The sequence below is a fragment of the Colletotrichum orchidophilum genome (genome assembly GCF_001831195.1).
Source record: "Colletotrichum orchidophilum strain IMI 309357 chromosome Unknown Scaffold_6.1, whole genome shotgun sequence".
Classification (NCBI taxonomy): domain Eukaryota; kingdom Fungi; phylum Ascomycota; class Sordariomycetes; order Glomerellales; family Glomerellaceae; genus Colletotrichum; species Colletotrichum orchidophilum.
The window spans coordinates 628,182-649,630 of record NW_019172962.1 but is presented as its reverse complement, the minus strand read 5'-3'; the positions used below and the strand labels follow the sequence as shown (position 1 = coordinate 649,630).

The following is a 21,449-nucleotide window of genomic DNA, read 5'->3' as shown; positions in this document are numbered from 1 at the left end:
GGGGGGGGGTTGACAAGCTTAGCTTGCATTCTGGACACATACATCAAGGAGGTACTGCTCGGTGTTGCCGTCCTCATCCTGCTCCTCGAGGTAGACATCGCCGATTGAATCAACCACAAGGATCTTGCCATTCTCGGCGACGACGCGCTTCTTCGAGCCGGTGGGACCGGTCTGGCCGGTCTGCGCAGCCGTCTCCCGGGGGGTGGCGCTGCCGCTGCCGCTGGTGCTGCGGGCGGCGGGAGCCGGCTTGCGGGATCGACCTCCGCGCTCTTTGGCGGCCTCTCTGCGAGCCATCTGTTCCTGCATACGTCTCTCCTTGCGGTTTCTAGGCAGCTGGGGGCCCTCCTCATCATCGGCGGCAGGTGAGGCAGGAGCAGGGGCGGGGGAGTCGTCGATGCCAGGGATGTTCAGGTTGTCTCCCCACGCGGCATTGCGCGCGAATTTGATGTAGCGTTCGACAAAATCCTTCTGACGCTTCCAGGACATGAATAGAGCGATGTAGTGGAAGGCACCTCCAGCAACAAGGAAGACACCAAAGAGCACAGTGCCCAGGCCGGGGCGGTACCGGTTGTAATAATAATTGGTGCCCTTCCAGGCCGGGAAGCCATTTTTCAGGAAGTGGTCGTAGCGGTCGCGATCGGGGCCGCTGATGATGTTGCGTACGAGGCCGAGGCGGGCCTGACGGTCCGAAGCAATCTTGACAGCGGCCTTAATCTCCTTCTGAGTGGGAGGCTTGGACACATTGACGCCGGGGGCCTTCTTCTCCTTCTTCTTAGCCTTGGTGCGCTCGGCGATGAGCTGTTGGCGGACTTTATCAGGGTGGAGAGTGCGAGAGATCTTGCGGTAGGCCTTGGTGATCTCGTCGATGGAAGCACTATTCTTGACGCCAAGGAGGTCGTAGAAGGTCTGTTCGGGGTTGGCTTCATGAGCCTTGATCTCGTCGCGAATACGGAAAATCTCGCGATCTTTTGTTTTCCATGTTAGCACACGTTCGTTTTGCGACGGAAACAACACAGGTTGGCGGTGCCCTTACCCTCCTTGCTCCAAGCCGCAGCTAGGGGCGACACGACCAGAAGGCCAATGGACAGGATGTTGCTGAACTTCATGTTGTCGTTGCCGTGTCCAGGCGAATCCTAATGGAATGAGAAGGCGGCGCGCAATGGCCGAAAGTTTAGGGAATGTCGGGTCCGAGAAATCGCAGCTGAGGATGCCAGGTGTTGTTAGCTTGAGCTTTACTCAACGTGGGGAACAGGTGGTATGGAGCTGCCAGCGAAGCAACAACAACCACGTACTTCGTTTCTCTTTTCCCAAGGGTCCTCCTAGATCGTCGTCTCCAGTTGACAGTATCCCGTCCGATAGGTCTCTGCAGAAGAGAAGGGAAAATTTCTCCCACAGAATTGCGATTGGGAAATGTGGTCTCTGGGAGAGAGATTCAGGATGAGGTGGAATTTCCCGTGGACAAGGGATCTTTTTTTTTTTTCGCCTCTGCTCTGGCCGAGGGTGGGAAGCAGCAGCAAAGCAAAGACAGTAGGGTCGCAGGCGTCAGGGGATCCCGCCCTCCTGCTGCATCTGCAAAGAGGGCCTGACTGAAAAGAGAAGGTTCCGACCGCTGCGGGCAGGGATCATTGCGGCGTCCGAATCGCACCAATCCCCCTTGGGACTAGACTGATCCAGATCTAGCTCCCTTAATTGTGTGGGTTTGATGTCTTATGTAAGGCGTATGCTGAGGTAAGCTTTCCGTGGTGGTTTCTTGGATTGATTTGGTTTGATCGCCTCGGTCCTCACATCACGATGGCTAACCCAGGTGAGGCTCTGTGAGGTTGGCCAAGTCACCCAACAGACTGCCAGTGGGACATTGTCGATGGTCTCAGTGGAAATTTTGGAACGGCTTCTGAGTAACCGGACTGGTTCGAGGTCAGCAAACAAACGATGAGACCGAGAGAGCACAAGAACGCAGTGTTTCTTACTCCAAAAGGGTGTAGTTTTGAAGGAAGAGGTCAGTGAGAACATACTCATTTTGCTATCCTTCCTTCATTGGTTTTAGTGATGGGGTGGGTTGGAAGTAGCAGCCAGCTGAGGATGGATTGAAAGGCAAAAGAAGAAGGAAGAAGAAGGAAAAAACCATGAAAGCGTGTAGGCAAGGTGATGTGAGGTGAGTGAGGAAGGAGTTGAGATTCCAGAGTGGGTACCTCCTTTTCAGTCAGGTTCCAAGTTCGTTTGTTCTAAACCTTTTCTCCCTCTTTCCTCTTCTTCATCTTCCACCTTATCCATTCTTCCTTTTTAAGCTATTGCCTTTCTTGACTTCCGTGTGCATTGGGCCCTGGTATCATCAAGAAGTTTCTCGACGCCGAGCCAAATATTTTAATTCTATGACCTATCATCCTGCTTTCACCTGTCATTATGAAGCAATACAGCATACTATATATATATGTGTTTGTATGTATAAATATAGTCGCCGAAAATTCATCCTCCGCACCGATCGCCTTCACTTCTCTACTCACCCTCTTCCATCTCCCCAATCTACTTCCAGACGTGTCTTTTTTCGAGAGTTTACAAAGTCCAGCAATTCCATAAAGCCAACAAACATGAAACTTTTAGTCAAGCACCCCACTGTGCCTCTCGGCCATCCCAATACCCTTCAGGGTTTGGAAACGATTTATACCTGTCATGAAAACTTAAGCCAGAATCTCGAATACCGAGCGGGCCGCCCTGCCTGATATTGGGCGAGAAATGGCGCCCAATTTTCTGCCTACACAACGGACAACTGAACTCGACCGCCCATGTCGCCTCCGTCTCGGCCCGGCCGGAACGGGCCCCGCGGAGGTCTCTCAGCGCCAGCCAGCTCTTCAAGCACTTACGTCCGACGTACTGGTAACAGCACGGGAGCATCACGGGCTCGTGGTTCGGATAGTCGTCCCAGGGTGAGATGCAGATGTTGCAATTCTCCGAACCGTCCTCGATCGCCGTGGAGGGCAGCACGGCGAACGCGAGCGTTCTGGCTTCCGCCGTTCTGTTCCGGCACCTGATGTCCTCAAGTGCGATTTGCGTGTTGCGATCGATGGTGCTGAACAGGTCTAAACTCACGTCGAGCGAGTTGCGGAAGCTGTCCGTTGTCGCGGTGCTGTGGCTTATAATCGGCCAATGGTGCTCGACCCAATAGACGCATTCCTGGAGGATATCGGCGGCAGCGAGCTCCTTGTTCAAGGTCAGGTACTGCGGGTGCGAAGAGTGGTCGATGTTTTGTGGGTTAGGCCACGGGTTGAGGACGGCGAGCAGGCCGCCGCCGACGTACATCATGACTTGCTCGTCCAGGCCGGCGTCCAATGCGAGGAACTTGTACAGCCAGGACAAGAAGTTATATCGCCGCCACACTGACCGGCTCCAATCTTCGAGTCCCAGCCAAGGCATGTTATGGCTGTTCCAATACTCTCCCCGAGGGTGTGTCTGAGATGTTTGTGCGCCTCTCTCCGCCACATGGTCGCGGCATTGCTCCGCCCTCTTCAAGAGCTTATACAGGCGGCGGTCATAAGTATCTCTGCTCAATGCCACAAACGATATCTGGTGCTGTGGGAAGTCGCGGTCATCGTCGTATAGTCCCTCCAGTCTCATCGCCCTCTCGGTTGGCTCCGATGCTGGCACCCACACTTCCTCAGCCGGATCCCAATGCTGCCCTGTATCCGCCTCGGCAAAGGCCTCGACGGTTCCCTCTTCGCCAACTCTGAAACCGAAATTATCGAGGACACAGGATGCTTCGTTATGTCTCATGGCAAACGCAGGGTTGGTCCGCCACTCCTCCTGCATCGGCTTGCATTCGCAGTAGAATGCGCCGCTCCCGATGTGGTCCCTGAACAGCTTGCACCAGATCTCTGGCCAGGCGGCTTCCATCTCCATCTCCCAGTCCCTGGATTCGGCTTCCACGGGATAAGGTCTCGATAGCACCGCCAAGCACAGTTTGAGTAGCTGTAGGAGGTACTTCTCCCGATACGTTTCGAACACATGAATCCTGTCGGCGCTCAAGTCTATCCCTGGCCCCGGGAGGTCAATTTTACTGGGAATTGTGTTAAGGACTTCGTCAGGGGATTCAAAGTATGCATCGACGTTGCCGGTACAGAAGTAGCATGCTCCTTTGAAAATTTGAACAATGCTTCCTAGACAGCCCCCCTTGACGCAGTCCGCTGCGTGCAGATGAGCGCAACGAATCACGTTATAGACCCAGTGGATAAGCTTTCCGTGCGGCACTTCTTGAAAGCTATATTGGTCGTTCTCTCTGTAGACATTGTCATTTTCTCGAATGAGATGATGGTCCTCGATCTTTTCGTCTGGGAAAGGGTGCTGCTGTCTTTGGCCAGAGATCTGCGTACATTTGACTGCCCTGGGGCAATAATATCTGCGCCATAGGTGGGTGCACATATTGGATTAAGCGTCTTGGATGCTGCTTATTCTTGCCCTCGGGTGAGTGCTGTCGTTTTTTGTTTGTGGTGTATCGTTCAGGGATGGTTACTGAGTTCTCTATGTGGAAGATAATGTTTTGGTCCGATTGTATACTTGGCAGAAGGAGTTTCATTTATCATTAATTAAATGCTCATCACTCTCCCAGCACTTCAGCTGATGTCGACGACCCGATCAGTGGTCAAAAGAGCCACTTGTTCTCTAAGCATTTGTTCTTGCTGTGGTCCCGGACAGACGGAACAAGGGCCGCTTGTTGAAGACAAGAGCAGACAAAGTTCGATATAGGATTCGATTGTCAGGCTTTGTCAAAGAGTTTTCGTCTTGCCATTTCAATACGCAGAAATACACCACTGGAAGATGCCCTTGCATCTTTCCATCGGGTTCTTCGGGCCCTTTGTCCTCAAATGCTCGTTGAGCAGTCCTCTAGCAACTCCACATCCTTCCCCATTTACTTTAATTATATTTTCTGAGAAGCTTGAGCACGCAACCAAGCAGCTTTACACTGGCTGGTTATCCCGAGCTTGAATCCTGTCCACCTCCGCCGCCGCCCAAAACTCCATTCTCAACACAGCCTGGGCATCCTTGCCGGAACTACAAGGAAAGGTCTCGATCACCGAAAAAGCGACGACGATGATCGGGGAGGTTGTGATATCCAAGAGCTGCAGACGAAGAGGGATGAAGAGCCAAGCTCCGAGTCACCGACCACACGTGCATAAAGTGGACTGGGCCATGGTAACGATACACATGCTTCTCGACAACGGACTGGAGCACCAGCCGGTTCTCCCTGAGCTGCGTGACGTCCCACCAAATCTGCTTCGACTCGTCTCCCAGCTTGAATTCCCACGTGCTCGCCCAGCCGATCTTGGCAAAGCTGCCTACGACCTGGTACCGGAATATCCCAGCACATTTGAGCCAGGCACCATAGAGTTCCATTACACGGAGTGCCGGCATCTGCTTTGCGGCTCTGCCAGCGTCGGAAATGAGACCGTTGATAAACTCGGGCTTCCCGCCGGCGGAAATGCCCTGGGAAGTCATCGTTAGAACCCGCAGGTTCTGCCACACGGGTGGTGCGGTATGCATGGGTTGTCTCTTGATGCAATCAAAGAAGTCCATGGCATCTATGAAGTTGCAGACAAGAAGCTCCTCCAATACAAAGCTTCGATTGAATAGAGCTCCGGTCAAATTGTTGGAGAAGCTGGAGAAGCGCCAATTCTTGGAGGGGCATAGGTCACCATGCTCAAAGACGTGGATCTTTGAAAAGGATTCGCAGATCGTCAATACATCTGCCAAATCTACACCTGGTTCAGTGAGATTCCTACAGCATGGTAAGAGAGTAATTTCGGTTCTGGTACTGACGTTCCTCGGTGCGTTTTTGTTGCCGTGTATTCAGATGCTTCCACGGTTCGAAATGAACCCTTCTCAGCCTGGGTAGGCTATCATACATCCAATGAAAAAAGCTCCAACTGATTCTGCGCATGTTTCGGCGCAGTATACTCAGCCCGGTGATGCAGTTAGCAGCTGGCAAGTCGTATATCGTATTCAGATCAACACTATTGAACACGTAGCGCCCTCCCTCTCGCCAGTTGTCCATGAGCCCTTCGATTCCGCACGCATTACCGACATCACTTGGCGAAGAGAGACTGACCTCCCAGTTGATACCTTGATATGTTGTCCAGTCAGCCTTATTGGCATATCGCCATGTTGAAAGGATCTCCAAAAAGTCATGTGTGGCCTGGTAGAAGCAACGATTCTCCGCCATCCACTCCTCAGAAGTCTGTGGTTTCGACCGGCTCGTGATGCTGTGCTCCGGTAACGTAATCTTGAACCAGAGGTTTCTGACGTAGCTTTGCCTCAAGAGGTTTTCATCAAAGGTAGCGCGCAGCTGGCTCAACGAGTGTACATCTGAATCGACTTCGATGGTTCGAAAATTTCTGGGCTCAATGGCTCTTCGCCAGTCCTTGCATATACCTGCGAACCTTCCAGGGACGTATTCGAGAATCGTGTCTCGGATCTCCTGGGGCAGAGTAGGCCATTTTGAGTTGCCACGCGCTGTAACCATCGCTCCTAGACTTTGTCAGTATTTTTGAGGGTATTCAGTGGCAGAGTCGGAAGGGAGACTAGGAAACGGGGACAAGTGAATTTTCCTACCGAATTTTCGATTGACTTTGCGATGTGTATCAATTTTGTGTGTAAGGGAGATATTTTCATGTCCACATGAGACTTTCCATCGACTGGGGAACTTCTATACATACAGGAAACCATCCCTCCAGGTCTGCTGTGACTTGGAAGTGGCCTGAATTTACAGCGCTCACCGAACAGGCCTACGGCCGGACCTGGAGACGGCACCGTGTAAGTCAATGTCTCCACTCTGATTTCGTTGGCCGGCTCCGAGACTCCCTCACCTAGAGCACGGGCACAATGTCTGCTTGAGAAGCTGGGGCAAGTGAATGGGCCAAGTTGCCTAGAAGGTCAGTTTACTAAACCCACCAGAAGTCAAACTCAGGTTGACTCTGAGAAATTTTGATGATTGAATAATTCGATTTAATAACTATATAAACTTTTGGAGTCGGACGTGAATCTCATTGCTCCCTTTCAATACAAGTTATGTTTCTGTTGAAGTTGTACTTTGACGACCCTAGGTATGACAGAGTTACCTCTTAGATAATCTCGACATACCTCGGGAACAGCAAGAAGCAAACACGATCAAAACAAACTATAAAGTCAAGTCACAGTGTAATCTACCAATACGGAAGTCCATTAACTGATCCTGGGTTTGAACAGACTCGACTGCACAGGTATGCAGTTTACCTCACTCGGTGGTTTCTTGGGTTGTAAGTGAACAATCCCTTCAACTTGAAAGAGAATAATCCCCTTGTCATCTCCTATGTGTGTTAAACGGTACAATTAGAGCGACCCAAGGTCGTTTCTTACCTTTGAGGATAGGTATTAAATGTCAAACATTATTTTCTAACTCACTGAATCTATTACACGCACACCCAAGTCTACCTCATACCCTGGATCCAACACACGCCCAGAATCTATCTCACATTCTGAGGAAAGCCATGCAGGTTCCAAAATGTGTAATCTTGTAAGCCTTTTTCTGAGAATGGTCCAACATCATCAAGTCGACCGACCATTAGGCCATAGATCCCCTTGGTCTTCAACTATGGAAAAGTCTCCGGCATCTTCTTCCGGGCTGAGCTTTCGAAAGCTTCGAGGTGATGCCATAGTGGGACTGGACGAAGATCCAGAGCTGGGCCACTTCTATTTTGGAGACGCACTTGGATTTGACGCGATTCAGATTGGTATTTCTCTCTCGCTTCGAGAGACTGAGATCGAAACGGGCCCTCTAAGAGCCTGCAACCCAGATCCAGCCTCGGCCTCATCCATCCAGGACCTGACTTCTTCTAGTGGACTGGAGAAAGCCGCCGTAGATGCAAAGAACAAGGCTACTAGGGAAGCCCCCCAAGTTGACGATCTTACTCTTGCCAAGCTGTGCAGCAGGGAACCTCCTCAACTTCACCAGCCTGCTCTTGCCAAGCTATGCGGCAAATCCCAGGACTCGGAAGATTGCTTAGGAATCGGTATTGAGATTGGAACAGCTCGAGCTGTTGAAGTGTACAAACATGCCTGGGCAAATGTCGAAATTATCCTCATCAGTCCTCTGAGGCACAACCCAAGACGCCAGTGTCGTTGTTGGAATGGAGTCTTCTCATATGTTTTCTGACCTTTATTTTCTGGCAAGGAGATTTGAATTAGTACATTGATCAGATTGACATCTAGAGGGCAGAATTAGAAGGTCAATTTACCCCAGGTAGGTAGGTAAGCAAGGAAAGAAAACATGCGGCCCGGTAAAATCTGTGTGAGATGCAGAAGTTGGGCCCTAGGTATTAAATATGCACAAGACTTCAAGCCTAGAACCTTCCCGGTGCCTAACGAGGCCAATGCTTTTCGACGTGACTCAAATCCAGATCTTTGTTTCGTTCCCACCCCTTGCCCAATGCGCCAGAAACAAAAGCTTTGTATCGAATGTCATCTACCAGACACTCTGTGTTTCTACCCCCTTTCTATTTACTCTGTCCAGCACCAGCAGCCGCCTTCTTCTTCAAAACCACCTGATTCCTGCACCACTCATCCCAGGCCTTCTTCATCTCCAGCTGCGTCGCTGATGCCCCCTCCACATCCCCAACAACGGCATCGACGGCAGCCCGGTCACCCTTGCCGGCGTGGAACACGCTAGAAGCAGCGATCAAGCAGGCAGGCACCGCGGCCTTGGCGTGAGACTTTGTCTCGCCGGCCTTGAGCTCGGCATAAATGCCCTTCAGGACCTCAACCGCCTCCTCCAGGTCGACCTTGTCATCCGTCTTGCCGCCACTGCTACCAGATCTAGCCTTACGCGCGCGCTTCTGGTAGTCCTTGATCAGCTCAAAAGCCCGATCAGTGAGCGTCTTGATCGTCGACGTGCGGACGAGCTGCAGCAGTGGCTGCAAGATCGCCAGCGTCGTCGGGCTGCCCGCCTCGTTTCGCACGAAGATCTCGAGCAGGTCCAGCACGCGCCGCTTGAAGTTGACGACGGACTCCTTGGCGGCCTTGCGCTCCTTCTTCTTGCTCGGCGCCGCCTTTTGGCGCTGCTTGAAGACCTCGGCCAGCTTGCCGTCCAGCTCCAGCATGTCTCCGTCGCTCATGTCCGAGTCGTTGTCCGAGGACTCGGCATCTTCGTCCTTGTCGAGGCGGTGGCTGTTGAGGATCTTACCGAGCGCGTCATCAAGGTCTGCGAGGTTCTGTGCTTCTTCGTCGTCTGCCTCTTCGTCCGATCCGGATTCCTCGTCTTCATTATTCTCCTCGCCTTCCTCATCGTCACTGGCGTCGAGAGCATCGAACTCGACATTGGAATCCACCTCGGCGTCAGAACCAGCCTCATCGTCGGAATCGTCTTCGTCTTCGTCCTCCTCCATATCCTCGACATCCATATCATCGGCGTCGACGTCGAATAGCGACTGCTGTCCCTTGGCGCTCTCGTCGGCCGAGAGGACATCCAACAACAGCTCCAGTGCCTTGGGAGACACCCGGCTAGTGAAGTAGCCAAACACCCGCTGCGAGATCTCACGCAAAAGCGACGACTGCTGAGAAACAAGGGAAAGCAAGATCTCGACCAAGAATTCTGCAGCGCCTTCCTCGTCCGTCTGCAGACGAGTCTGGTACTCCTTGAGATCGCTCAGAAGCTGGAACGCATCCGGCTCCTCGTTGTACAGCTGGAAGATGGCAATCGCGTGAAGCAGCGCCAGGCCCTGTGAGATCTTGACCTCATCCGTCGAGCTCTCGCTCGCGGAAGCACTCTGCTTCATGAGCTTCTCCAACCGCTTCCGCGCTGAGTGAACCTCCTTCTTCATCTCGCCTTCCATGCGAATGTAGTCTGGGTTGATTGACTGCACTGCTGTGCAAAGGTAGTTGGAATCCTCTGCCTTTCGCGACAGCTTCGCAAAGGCCGACTGAAGACGGCTTCTGCTCAGCTCCGTCACTAGCGAGTTCGCGTTCTCCGGGATCCAAATGGGCTTAGCATATGCGAGCGAGGTCAGCTCCTGCAGAGCGGGTTCTGGTGCCGAGGTGGTCAGGCGGAATATGTATTCGATGTAGACGCGAAGATCGAGCTTGACCGTGTTAATATCCTTCCTGTGCGATGGTCAGTGTCTAGCTCAAGACATTTTGCACAGAGAGGGATCCACGCACGACGTAGTGGAAGTCTTCATTACAGGTCCGCTAAGAACCTGGATGACATCCTCGCCGGTCTCGGCCTTCACATGCTGAAGAATTTTGTCAACTGTCTTGCTCTTAGTCATCACATCAAATCGATACAGTCCGTTGTTGTTAATCAAGTTGTCGAGAATGATGCCGGTAGCCTCAGGATGCGCCGCAGAAGTCTCCTCGATGACTTTCAATGTCTTCAAAGCTGCACGGTGGAGGAAGCGATCTTCTTGAGATGCCTGATTGATGAGACAGGTCATCAGGTTTCTGCTGAAGAGGACGTCGAGGAGGTCGTCGATATCGGCGTAGCTCTGAAGCATCTTCTGGAAGACCAAAAAGCCCCTGAACTTCTGTCCCTCAGTGGCGGTCTTGGCGAAGAAGTTGTCTGTGATGTTTCGATTAGCCTGACGTCTCTACCAGCTGCGTACCCCGAAAACTCACCATCGACAACTCGCTTCCAGAAGGATCGAAACCCGTCAACATGTGCAGGACCCCTGCGCAGGAAGTGTCGCACAATTAGGTCCCATACAAAATGAAGCTGCGGCGTCCAGTTGGCCTGCTTGTTCTTGACATAGCCACCCCTCCTCGACTGCTGCTGTTGCTGTTGCTGCTTCTCAACATCATCCTGCCCGCTCTCCTTCAGGATACCCGCCAGCTCACCCAGGTTCCTCGAAGAGAGGGGATGATGGTGCTTCGCCTTGTCGCCGATGGTCAGTTCGGGGCACTGCTCGAATGCGACGAGCCAGATGCCCACACCTTCGGGGGTCTTGGCCCAGCCGAGCTCAACAAGCTGCTGCAGGACCATCTCGACGCGGGGGCGATCCAGCTGCGCCAAAGCCTGCGCAACGACCCATCCGCATTGCGGCCGCAGCCAGATCTTCTTGCCGCCCAACTTCACAAGCAGTCTGAGAATCTCGTTCCATCTGTCGGGGCCCTCCTCGTCGAGGAACAAGACCCTCGCGCGCACGAAGCATTCAAGTCCGAAAAGCTGTCCGAAGTACAGGTCTCGCTCCTCCTGGCCCGAAATGTTTCCTCCGAAACGCGTCCTCTCCATCAACATCTCCAAGACCTTATCAAAAGTCAGGCCGGGATACTTTTCACGGCACAAGTTTCTCGGCGGGCCGAGAAGCTGGCTCAGAATCTCGGTCAAGACGACGCTGTACCCCAACCTCGACGCCGCTCTTCCGCTGGCAAGACCACGGAACAGTCGCCAGTCGAGATGTCTTGTCAGAACTGCCTCCGTCACGCCCTCACCATCGAGCAGACTAGAGATTATGGCGCCAGCGGCCTCGAGGCGGTCCGTCTCATTCTCGCTGCTGAGGAGGTCGTACAGCTTCGCCTCGCGAACGCGGTCCTTGCCGGTCGAATTCTCGACAAAAAGCGTCTTCTCCAACAGAATCTTAGGCAGCCTGGTACCGCTTCCACTATGGGTGGCATCGGCGACATCGTTCGAGTCCGGGGTGATGCTGCCGTCGGCCGAGGCATTGTGGGAGGATTTGGCGCGCTTGTTGGACTCGGCTGCCTTGAGGGCCTCTCTCTCGGCGCGTTTGCGCTTTGCGCTCGCCGTCTTGGTCATTGTGTGAACTCGGTTATTGCCAATGGCGGTCTTTTTTTCCTTTGCCGTAAATCGAAGATAAGATTAGATTTGCGTGTAAATTTGCGACGTTTTCTTTTTTGCTTCTGGTTCTTAGATTACAGGGCGCATACGCTCTGATCGCCGCCAGGGTCCCGTCCAAAAAGTTTGGAGTGTAAAAAGTTCTGCCAAACTTTACCGCCCGGCAAAAAAACGACTTTTAGTTCACCTCACCCATGCCCCACCTAAATATAGTGGGGGTTTCTGCAGGTTTCCACTGTTACCCGCGATGGTTCCACAACTCAATTCAGTGCCAAAATGTCACAGTGAGGCGGTGACATTACCTTATAATAAGGTATCTTGGCTTTCAGAGGGAACCTCTCAGTTCTCGTGTCTTAAAAGCCTCCTCTGATCCGTGAATTTTCTCCCTGTAACTCGCTTCATTCTAGTCAAAACATGCTCATCTCATACTTCGTTGCCTTTGAAATTATGAAGGCCTTCTTATCAGCAGCTCCGTCCAGCGCGTGCTTGGCTAGCTGTTCTTCCACATAGCATAGCTCTGAGACTCTGAGACATGCTTCACTTTGTCCCGCCGCATGATGAAGCCACCTTGTTCTATCACATCCCTTCTTATAACATTCACTTATTGTTTCATATAGGATGGCAACCCCAAGGTTTCAGGGGTATTGCAGTTGACGCTACGAATCGTGGCCGAGTTCATTCAGAACTTTGCGCACCCTTGAAGAAAGTCACTTACCCTTAGAGGAGTTTCAGATTTAGATCCATGGCGCTTAAAGAGGAAACATGGATCTATCACTGGCTCATGTGAACTGACAAATGCCTAAGACTTTCCTTCGGAGCCCAGCCCATGAGTGACCTGAAACGTTCGATAACCCGGTCTTGTGGAATTGCACAACGGCAAAGCATATTCAGAGCTCTAGATTCAGAGCCTTCAGATTAAATAAGCAGTAATTGGAGGTCTCTTGTTCACTCATTCCTGCATTTCACAGCCTGCTGCGCAACTCCGAGACCGCCGCTGCTCTGCTTGAGCAAGGCTCGCGTCCCGCCGCTGAAGACTTGAGCTATCTCGAACTACCTATGTCTGAAGGATAATGATATGTGATCAAAAAACATATGTGTCATAGTTGGTTACAATGCCTTTTCTGCCTATATATGCTATCTCAGCTTTCGATGTAGCGTCCAGGCCCCCATGATAGGGATGAACGAAACAAGAACACGCCCAGCAGCTCATAAAGTTAGGTCGAGGATGGGCCGTTGCACAATGGTTAAAGGTTCAGGATACAGAGAACACCGATAACATGAACCGCTACAGAAAAGGCTGGAATTAGACTGGCTCAAGATAATTGCAGTTTCATAGGGGCAATCATTCCAACATCGCCGCGGGGCTTTTCTTCTGACTATCATTCATTTCAATGAACATAATTTCAATACTGAGGGACTACAAGTCCAAAAAAGGGTGCCGCAGGCAGAAAATTAAAATGAAATGGGGCTAGTAGGGGGGGAATTACCTGATGCGCAACATTGCAGTTCAGAGTCGAGCGGGACACCCCTTGGGAGCCATAGGCATATTCCATTCCTGGCCCTGCATAATGCCACACGCAGCTCATTGTTTTATTCTTTTCCTCTTTCTGCAATTGACTTCTAGATCAATTTGGAGATGGAATATGAACTTACCTGCGAGACAAAGGGTTCTGAGATGACAAAAGTAGCTCTGAGGCTGCGTATATGGTAGGGCATTCGATCATGAGGGTAGGCATTCGGGCCAACAAGACCATCTATAGAATGCGAAACAGGTAAAGTCTCGAAGCCAGATACAAATAAAACCAACAACATGGATTGTGTCACAGCTTGAATGACATCATGTTTGCTGATGAAGTGGAATAAGGTTGGAAGGTTCAAAATCTCCCCACGTCAGATCATTCTAGAGAGGAGCGAGAAGTTCCCAAGCAATTTCTGGGATATCAACCTCGTCTATAACATCAGAATCCCCAACTACAGCCCTCCGACAGAGACGTGGAACTCGATAATAGTTCCACCTACCTCTCTTTCAAATCGAGCATAGATCTATAGACTCTGCGCTACTCACACTTCCCATATACTCTGTGTAGCATCAAGACAACGCCAGAAGCAGGGTAATGCAACTCCATCTCTTTCAATCCCAAAGGGCAACGAGCCAGGTCCCAAATCCCTCTCCTGGATCTTCGAATTGCGTTGTTTGCCTGATGGACCTTGTTTTTGCTCGCGCCTCGCATACCATCGAGTTTGTCCACACGACCATTCGACAATTACATCCTTCCTGCCGTCTTCGTCTTCTAACCCTCTCTTTACCAGTAGAAGCTTCCACTACTGTGTATACCGGCCTTTGTGATATAAAACACAGTCGACAAATATCATTTCTCAAGTTTATTACCTGTTTATGTTTTGAAGACATGGAACTCCCGCAGCTATCGTTTCAGCTCTTGTATCGTTCTCAAAGGATTCCCCCCTCCCATCTGTTTCGCGAATTCTATTCACTGTGGTCCTTAAAACAACTTCCTTCGACATCCCCTCAGTCACCTCCAATACTGGCCACATTCTACACCTGAGATACACACCCTTGGAATTATATACATGTGACAACAACCAGTAATACCCCGTATATACTCATCTAGAACCCTAGATCCTACAAGAACCCAATGGATCTCTTTCTGGATCGCCCACAACCTCTTTCTCATTCCCATACGAGGCAAACCTTCGTCTCCCGGAGCCAAAGGTTGCTGTGTCAATCATCGCTACAGATCACTTCCAAGGGTATTCAGATGATATATTTCACTGGTACAAGTATCACAGCACGATGAATAGTAGAAAGTTGCCCCCAACATAAAATCAGCTCCGACCCCCCAACGTGCTGCCCTGTTGCCAATAGCAAAGACCAAAACCCAGGGCCAATGGGTTCTGGCTGCATAACCATCTCCCCCTGGGCACGTCGCGTTACCCCGGGCATGCTCAAGTACAACTCGAGCTGCCCCTCAAATCTTACTTTTCAGCATCTCAATTTCCTCAGGTCCTATGCCGCTATTCGCAACCTGCTCAACTCATAGAAAAACATCATTTTAACCCCAAGCTTTCATCTATTCTTGCGCTACGTTCATTCCATGATATACCTCAATAGCCGGACGAAATCTCTTACGAGAATTTGCTCCCCCCTCATTACTCTTACAACCTCCCCACTACATCATCGCCCCAGCTGGTCCACAGTGAGCGGACATGAGGCACACGGCGTGGTGCAATGTGACTGAGCTAGCCAGGACATCGTACAAGGCCTTCTACCCAGACTTCAAGCTCTATCACAAGTATCTCAGACTGTGACCCCGAGATATACAAACGGGGATCAATATGGCATATACCTACCTCTACTTTCGCTCTCACAATTGTCGCTCTACGCTCTCCCTATGGAAGGGCAGGCGACGTCCGCACTCCTTCATTCATACGACAGAGCCTCTCCACTGAACATCGGTATCCAACAAACCTCCCACCCACCGGTCTCGTCCCGCATCCTCCCAGATCCAAGTCAAGACGGATACAGCCACCCAGCCCGACCCATGGCAGGTAAGCCTGACAGCCTGACAGCATCGAGCATCAAGCAGGCTCTCAGCACCGGCTCCGGTGCCGAAAGGGGCTCCCGCTAGGTCCACGAGGGGTCCAGAAGACCAACCGCAACTCGAACGATCCAGATCTCCACCCGCCCGGCCGCGAGGCCGAAAGACATAAAGAACCAAACGCCGATCCGTGATCCCTATCTGCGCCAAGCACTCCCATCCCGCCTCCGTCTCTGGTTCGCGGTCTCGCGATGCCGCGCTTGTTGAGCAGAATTCAGGGGGGGACGAACGGGTTGGACAGTTTCAGGGGTGTGGCGATGTGAACAATGATAGGGAAACATAGCCAGCACGGGCTCTTTGGACTCCTGATCAGCCCTCTCTCACGGGAACTAGGCATATTTCTAGAACGATTGATGCCTGTCAAGGACAAGTAGATATCACGGCGTTGAAATCCGCCTCACGCCCTGAGCACGTTACCAATATAGTCGGGACACCAGACTCTAGCTAAACGCCGTCTCCCGTTCTGTCTCCCGTCTCAAACTCCTAGAGCACGCCATCTATGAACCCTTCAAGAGATGGTATTCCTCCGTCAGGCACAAGATGCGGATGCTAAGAACAACGAGGCTGCTAGCAAACGCCTCGAATCATGCAGAACACGACTCTGCCCTCCCGCAACCCTTCTTCACTCGCTCCCGCTTAGCTCAGGAGAAACGGGGTCGCTACCCATCGTCCAGCCTGGCGCCATTCCAAAAGCTACTCACTCACGTCGCCACCCTTCTCTTTGTCTCAATCCTCGTGGGGAGAATGTTTGATGTTTTAGCTCGGAGGCGCCATGCCCGTTTGATCACACTGCTTCTCTCTACTTGCGGTTCCCGTCTCCCCCTCAAAAAAACCCACCAGGCACTCAAATGCCAACAAGGTACTAATGTGAAAGCTTCCGACTCGACCAAGATGGACACGCCACAAACGCATGTTAGTCGAGAGGCGCCGTCACCAAAAAAGCGTCCACCCCAGCGGGACCGCAAGCACTAGATCTAATTGTCCTTCACACGCCAAACTTCGACGGGACTTCGTAATAAGTCGAGACGAACAAAGGGAATGCAAGATTTGTAACACGCTCGGCGTCACTGAGAAATAGGGGTTTGCATACGTATCGTCGCCGCATTGACGAAACGGTCCGGAGGAATGCTGCGGACATTAGGTCGCCGCCGCCGCCAGAGACAACTTGCACCAACGCGGACTGTGAACGGCGGCTCGGCCGGCCGGTCGATTCATACCGGTGCGGCCGTGGCGGTCTCGCCCGATCTGGCCGTTGCTTGTTGTGGGAAGGGGATGTATGTTTGAGGTCTCGTAGAAGTGGGGGAGGGGAAGGCAAAAACAGCAGAGGGACCAAGGCAAGAGACAAGCGAGCGAGAAAGAAGACCCCGGTGTTCCTGAAGCCGTCGCGGGACCACATACAGGCCGTGACAGGCTCATCGGACAATTGTTCGCCTGTGTAGTTGCGAATGGGTGGCTCAAGACCAGGGTAGCACCCGCCTAGCAATGGCGCGCGAGATCAACGTGACTGGCAAGTTTCGGCTGCCTTGTTGGTTTGGGATGTGTGGACATGCTTCAAGGCATTGTGTTGGCTCACACTCCCAGATGCAGGAACGGCGGTGGAGGGCCTATTCCGGAAGCTCGTTCGTACTGACTTGATCCCGCAGCATTGGCTGGTGGTGCTGTTGCTGGCTATTGCTGGCTGCTGCTACTGCGACATACATGGATTAGGTAATGGAAGAGTCAGGCCAGACCCGTCGGTCAGACGGGCAACACAGCATACGAGCTTGGCTCACTGGGTGATATCGTTCGTTTCAGACATCGGTGCGGGTTGCCCTGCTACTCCAAAGCATAGGTCGGTAGTGTCGGTAGCAACTATCGCCGGGCAATTAATGAGAAACAATCAGTCCCCGGTCCGCATGCATGGCGACATGTTTCGACCCAACTTTGTATCTTTCTATCGCATTAGCCGAGAGCTGAGGAATCGTTCATCAACGGAGCGGGTGAGTTCTTGGGAGATGTAGGTTTGTGGTTGCTGCGCCCCAAAATAGAGCTCCCCTTGATAGCGAAAGCGGGGAACCCAGTCCCAAAATCCCATGCTCTCCAAAGTCAGTCTCAGCCCAGCAACATCCAGCGGTTCCGGGGTTCGGTCAGATAGAGAGGTTCGAGAGAGGGGTGAAGGAAGCTTGAAAGAGGAGCCGCAAACCCCTGAGCTGATACCAAGATCCTTCGACAGCCTTGCCATCACGATATCGTCAGCAGATGCAAAGTGGCACTCTCTTGTATTGATCCGATGTCAGCTTGATGGATTCTCGGCGTCAATGATGTGATAGTATCCGTAGCCGCAGAAGAAAGAAATCGGAGTTCGTCCGTACGAGCATGCCGAGGGATGGGATACCGACTCCACTGAGCCCCCAAAGCTGAGCTGAAGCTCCGCTCGAATGTTACTGGTTCCTGTCCCATCCGTGTCGTGCGCTGCCCTGTTCCTTGGGCACGTCCCATTCGAGAACCTCCCACCCCCCCTCATCCCCCCACCACCACACCACCAAACGACGTCAACCAGACCCGCCAACCGGACCGTAGTAGTAGTGCCAGCTGCCAAACCGGGATGACGGCGGCTAAAGACGTCACCGTTGGGACACCTATCCTTGTGAGAATCACGTGAAATAGCACATGACTTCGCGTCGGAGCAGGGATTCGGAGACAAGGTCTGCAGGGGCCTATTGTTGACATGAATCGCGAACCCGCAGTTTGTAAACAAAGTGCCCGCCAACGAGAAAGGAGAGGGAAGAAAATTCCCCTCACTTGAGTATGAAGAATGGCTATTTCCGACTCGCAGTGCAGCGCGCCGTCTGCACCCGCTTTCGTGCTTCACCATAGCCGTACCAACGAGGAAGAGACAAAGAAAAGCTCCGTAACGGCGTGAACGACACCGTTTGCCAATTGGACTGGGCCCGGGCTAGAGATGATCCTCAAACGTTGAGCCAGAGACTTTGGGTAAGAAGGAGGAACGGTTCTGGGTTTCCACGTTTTTCGTATTTTTCGTGACTCGAAGCCGTGTGAAAGGTGTTTGATCGTGGGTTGGAGGGGCAAGGGGCAAGAGAGGGGGATGAACGGGAGTCTGGAGGGGAAGAGGAGGGGCACCGAGACCCGAGTGAAGGGAGGGGGGAGAACGCCATCGCGGGATCTATCACGCGGCACTGACTGGTGTGTCTATGTCGGGCGCGCGACAAGGCCTGCAAACCTTCTGCCAGTATCAAATCCAAGCTGAAGGTTCGGCTCTGACAGCTTCCAAGTGCATTGGGACGCCTCATTGGATTGTTTCCGATGCCTGTCTTGCCTATCATGCAGGTAATCTTCAATAGCGTGGGATGGGCTCATCAATCCAAGGCATCACAACCCGGTAGCGCCGTCGGCCAAGTCTTGTGCGCGCGAATAAACAAACAAGGCGAGCCGTCCAATCTTGTTTCACGATGAGATCTCTCGCTCTCTTTGAGCCCTCTCTCTTTCGGTCAAGCTTGACCGACATGCTGTCTATCCTATGAGCGACCTCTACTGTGATTGGCAATGTTGTTGTTGACGATGGGTACCAAGGTCGCTCTCGATGCGGCCCTGGCACTGGATCTAGCGGTAACCCCATAGCCTTGACGCTCCGAATTGTGCAAATGCCCCAGAAAAGGACGATGTCACCGCATGAGAATGACGGCCCGGTTGGGCAAAATCTCGATACAGACGGTCAGCCGAGCTCTCTGCCTTGGGGGAGGGTCTGCAGGCCGGGGGGCTGTTCTTGAGTCTTGACGATCACTGCCAGGTTCGACCCCGAGAAGATGACGTCTGTTTTAGAGCCGGACTAGACCGGCCGCAGGTGATCGGGGCGGGAGGTGCGTGATCGTTGCTTTTCACATCGAGATGGCCCGGGGGGGGTTTCTCGCACCGCCCTCTACGTCGCCGCCCATACGCAAGCCCGACTTGTTAGCCTCATAGTCATGGATGATGGCCAGAACTTGTTTTCACGATGTGCAATTGCCGGGTGAGACCATGTCTTGTGACATGGGAAGATGCCTGAAAACCATGTTTTTGTTGTGTCCATTGCTTCTCGAATTCCCTTCTCGCGTCTGATGAGTCAAATCACGATCGGGCCATATGCGCATTATCACAACCCTCGTCAAGCTTATGTCAGTAATTCTCCGACCGCATTGAAGGAGGTGTGAGTGTTGGGGTTTCGGTCGCTTCTTGGCCCTGGCCCGGGATCGGGCTATACTAGAAACTGAGCATTCGGATGATTCATCCGCACTTTGCTCTTTGAGCATTATCATCTTACGCTCTTCAGGACTTCAGGAGTTGGACCCGCTGACCTGCCGTGTTGAACCCTGTTTGGTGTGAAGCTCGTGCGATTGATAGAGCAACGGGAAATCAGACTCATCTTGTAGTACCGGGGATGTTCTCCATGGCGCGCAGGTAGGCTCAGGCACAACGCCGTAGGTCCTGACTCTCGTCACAAGGTTTGAGGCGCAACCCGAATAGTTCCAAGACGGCCCGTCAGATTAGACAAGCTCGTCAAGGCAGTTTGCGTCAGCCACTGTCAGTGATCATTTAAATTCCTCCGGCCGCCTTCACCGACGGCCAAGTGTACTTGCCTGTGCACGCGCTTGGACTTGAAGCTGTCGACTCTCAGTCACGACCCCGACGCCAGTCACTAGTGCGCCAATGGCAGTCGCTGGCTTGGGTGAAGCGGAATCGGGAGGATGAGTGGGCTGTGTTTAGCTTGTCGCTCGTGGTGTATCCGTAAGTCGTCGCGGGGTTCAAGGGCTCAGTGAATAGGACGCGCCCCATGGACTTTTTTTTTTTCTCTAACCAAGCAACCGCAGATTACGAGCGGAACAAGACAGGGCAGGCCGGCCAATATCAACAGGGTTGACGATAGCTTCGGCTCTTTGCATGTTTCCTCCATTCTTGAAATCAAGAGCCTCATTTATCGTTGCGCAACCCCGGGCCAGATGGAATTCTTCAAGCCTGTTTCGAGACAACCAGGTGACCAACATGGTCATGCATCAGGTCAAGTTTGGCTCAAAGCCGAAAGTCGGCTTGTCGTTCGAGCTGCTGACCGAGAACGAGCTTTCAAGAGCTGTCGAAAGTAAACAAATGACCCCCTACAGTAAGACGGCGGGCGTCTCGAGGGAGCTGGGGATGCTACATGGTAGTCGCCGCCAACGAGAGGGGTTCTTAGTTCAAACCTATTTGCACACGGGAAAATGACAAACATGCCCTTAGCCGGGCCTTGCAAGTGGAGCTTCAAGCCAGGATCCTGTCGCTGGTGATGTTGTCATGCTGTCCCAGAGGAAACCGAGAGGCACGAGAGCCTGTATCGAGAGCTTCCTCAACCCCACTTCGTGAGTCGTGAGTGCGTAAGTCCTCCTGCAGGAAGCTGGAGCATCTCACCGTCGACAGCCGCGGTCGCCGGGGGAGCTTCGATCCTATGGAAGCTAGGGCGGGCCGGCCAACACGGCGGAGCATCAGAAACATGGCTGTACGGACGGAGACTTGAGTCTTGGACTGCATGCAGTAGCTGCAGCAGCTTGACGCAGCCCGGCCATCTGCCCGCAATGCAAAGTGCAGCTCTGCATCCGAGGTATCCATCTTCATCGACTATCCATCCAAATGAACTGCATAGTCTCTGCATCTGGGCTCGCATACGCGCATCAACTATGCAGCACAGCTGCAGCCCGCATGGCGCCGGTCTTGCTCGTCCCAGTTGCTTCTGTTGCCCCGTCGAACAAATTCATGAGACGCAGAAGGGTACAAACCGACCCTGTCATTGCAAACAAACATCGGCCGCTTCTGCGGCCATGTCGCAACTTGGATACCTTCATTCGACCTTCATCTTCCCAGCCGCCGGCTTCGGATCGACCTGACCACTTAGCGATATACACGTGCCGATGTGTAACAAATCGATGTCTCTATCACTGTTCCTCGATGCACGGTGCCTATTGTGGAGATGAAAGACTGAGCGTGCCGCTTCACCGCCGGCCGGTCTTAGACAGACCTTGGCT

General features: G+C 52.6%; 7 protein-coding genes across 7 annotated transcripts; 2 read left to right on the top strand and 5 right to left on the bottom strand.

The window, feature by feature from the left end:
• Window positions 1–18: 18 nt before the first annotated feature.
• Window positions 19–1,106, bottom strand: CORC01_01304 (DnaJ domain-containing protein; the record flags this gene model as incomplete). The annotated part of the gene is made up of 2 exons (XM_022612960.1): window positions 19–965; window positions 1,034–1,106. 2 exons carry the CDS (start codon window positions 1,104–1,106, stop codon window positions 19–21), a joined length of 1,020 nt encoding a protein of 339 aa, XP_022480721.1.
• Window positions 1,107–1,867: 761 nt separating this feature from the next.
• CORC01_01303 (uncharacterized protein) lies at window positions 1,868–4,410 on the bottom strand (the record flags this gene model as incomplete). Its single annotated transcript, XM_022612959.1, has 2 exons — window positions 1,868–1,904; window positions 2,870–4,410. The coding sequence occupies 2 exons, from the start codon at window positions 4,408–4,410 to the stop codon at window positions 1,868–1,870; spliced, it is 1,578 nt and encodes a 525-aa protein (XP_022480720.1).
• Window positions 4,411–5,040: 630 nt separating this feature from the next.
• Window positions 5,041–6,508, bottom strand: CORC01_01302 (uncharacterized protein; the record flags this gene model as incomplete). The annotated part of the gene is made up of 2 exons (XM_022612958.1): window positions 5,041–5,764; window positions 5,892–6,508. The coding sequence occupies 2 exons, from the start codon at window positions 6,506–6,508 to the stop codon at window positions 5,041–5,043; spliced, it is 1,341 nt and encodes a 446-aa protein (XP_022480719.1).
• A 1,107-nt stretch (window positions 6,509–7,615) lies between these two features.
• On the top strand, window positions 7,616–8,176 carry CORC01_01301 (uncharacterized protein; the record flags this gene model as incomplete). The annotated part of the gene is made up of 1 exon (XM_022612957.1): window positions 7,616–8,176. One exon carries the CDS (start codon window positions 7,616–7,618, stop codon window positions 8,174–8,176), a length of 561 nt encoding a protein of 186 aa, XP_022480718.1.
• A 340-nt stretch (window positions 8,177–8,516) lies between these two features.
• Window positions 8,517–11,767, bottom strand: CORC01_01300 (DNA polymerase phi; the record flags this gene model as incomplete). The annotated part of the gene is made up of 3 exons (XM_022612956.1): window positions 8,517–10,119; window positions 10,177–10,576; window positions 10,633–11,767. 3 exons carry the CDS (start codon window positions 11,765–11,767, stop codon window positions 8,517–8,519), a joined length of 3,138 nt encoding a protein of 1,045 aa, XP_022480717.1.
• Window positions 11,768–17,695: 5,928 nt separating this feature from the next.
• On the bottom strand, window positions 17,696–17,926 carry CORC01_01299 (uncharacterized protein; the record flags this gene model as incomplete). Its single annotated transcript, XM_022612955.1, has 1 exon — window positions 17,696–17,926. The coding sequence occupies one exon, from the start codon at window positions 17,924–17,926 to the stop codon at window positions 17,696–17,698; it is 231 nt and encodes a 76-aa protein (XP_022480716.1).
• A 2,734-nt stretch (window positions 17,927–20,660) lies between these two features.
• On the top strand, window positions 20,661–21,311 carry CORC01_01298 (uncharacterized protein; the record flags this gene model as incomplete). Its single annotated transcript, XM_022612954.1, has 2 exons — window positions 20,661–20,706; window positions 20,848–21,311. The coding sequence occupies 2 exons, from the start codon at window positions 20,661–20,663 to the stop codon at window positions 21,309–21,311; spliced, it is 510 nt and encodes a 169-aa protein (XP_022480715.1).
• Window positions 21,312–21,449: the final 138 nt, after the last annotated feature.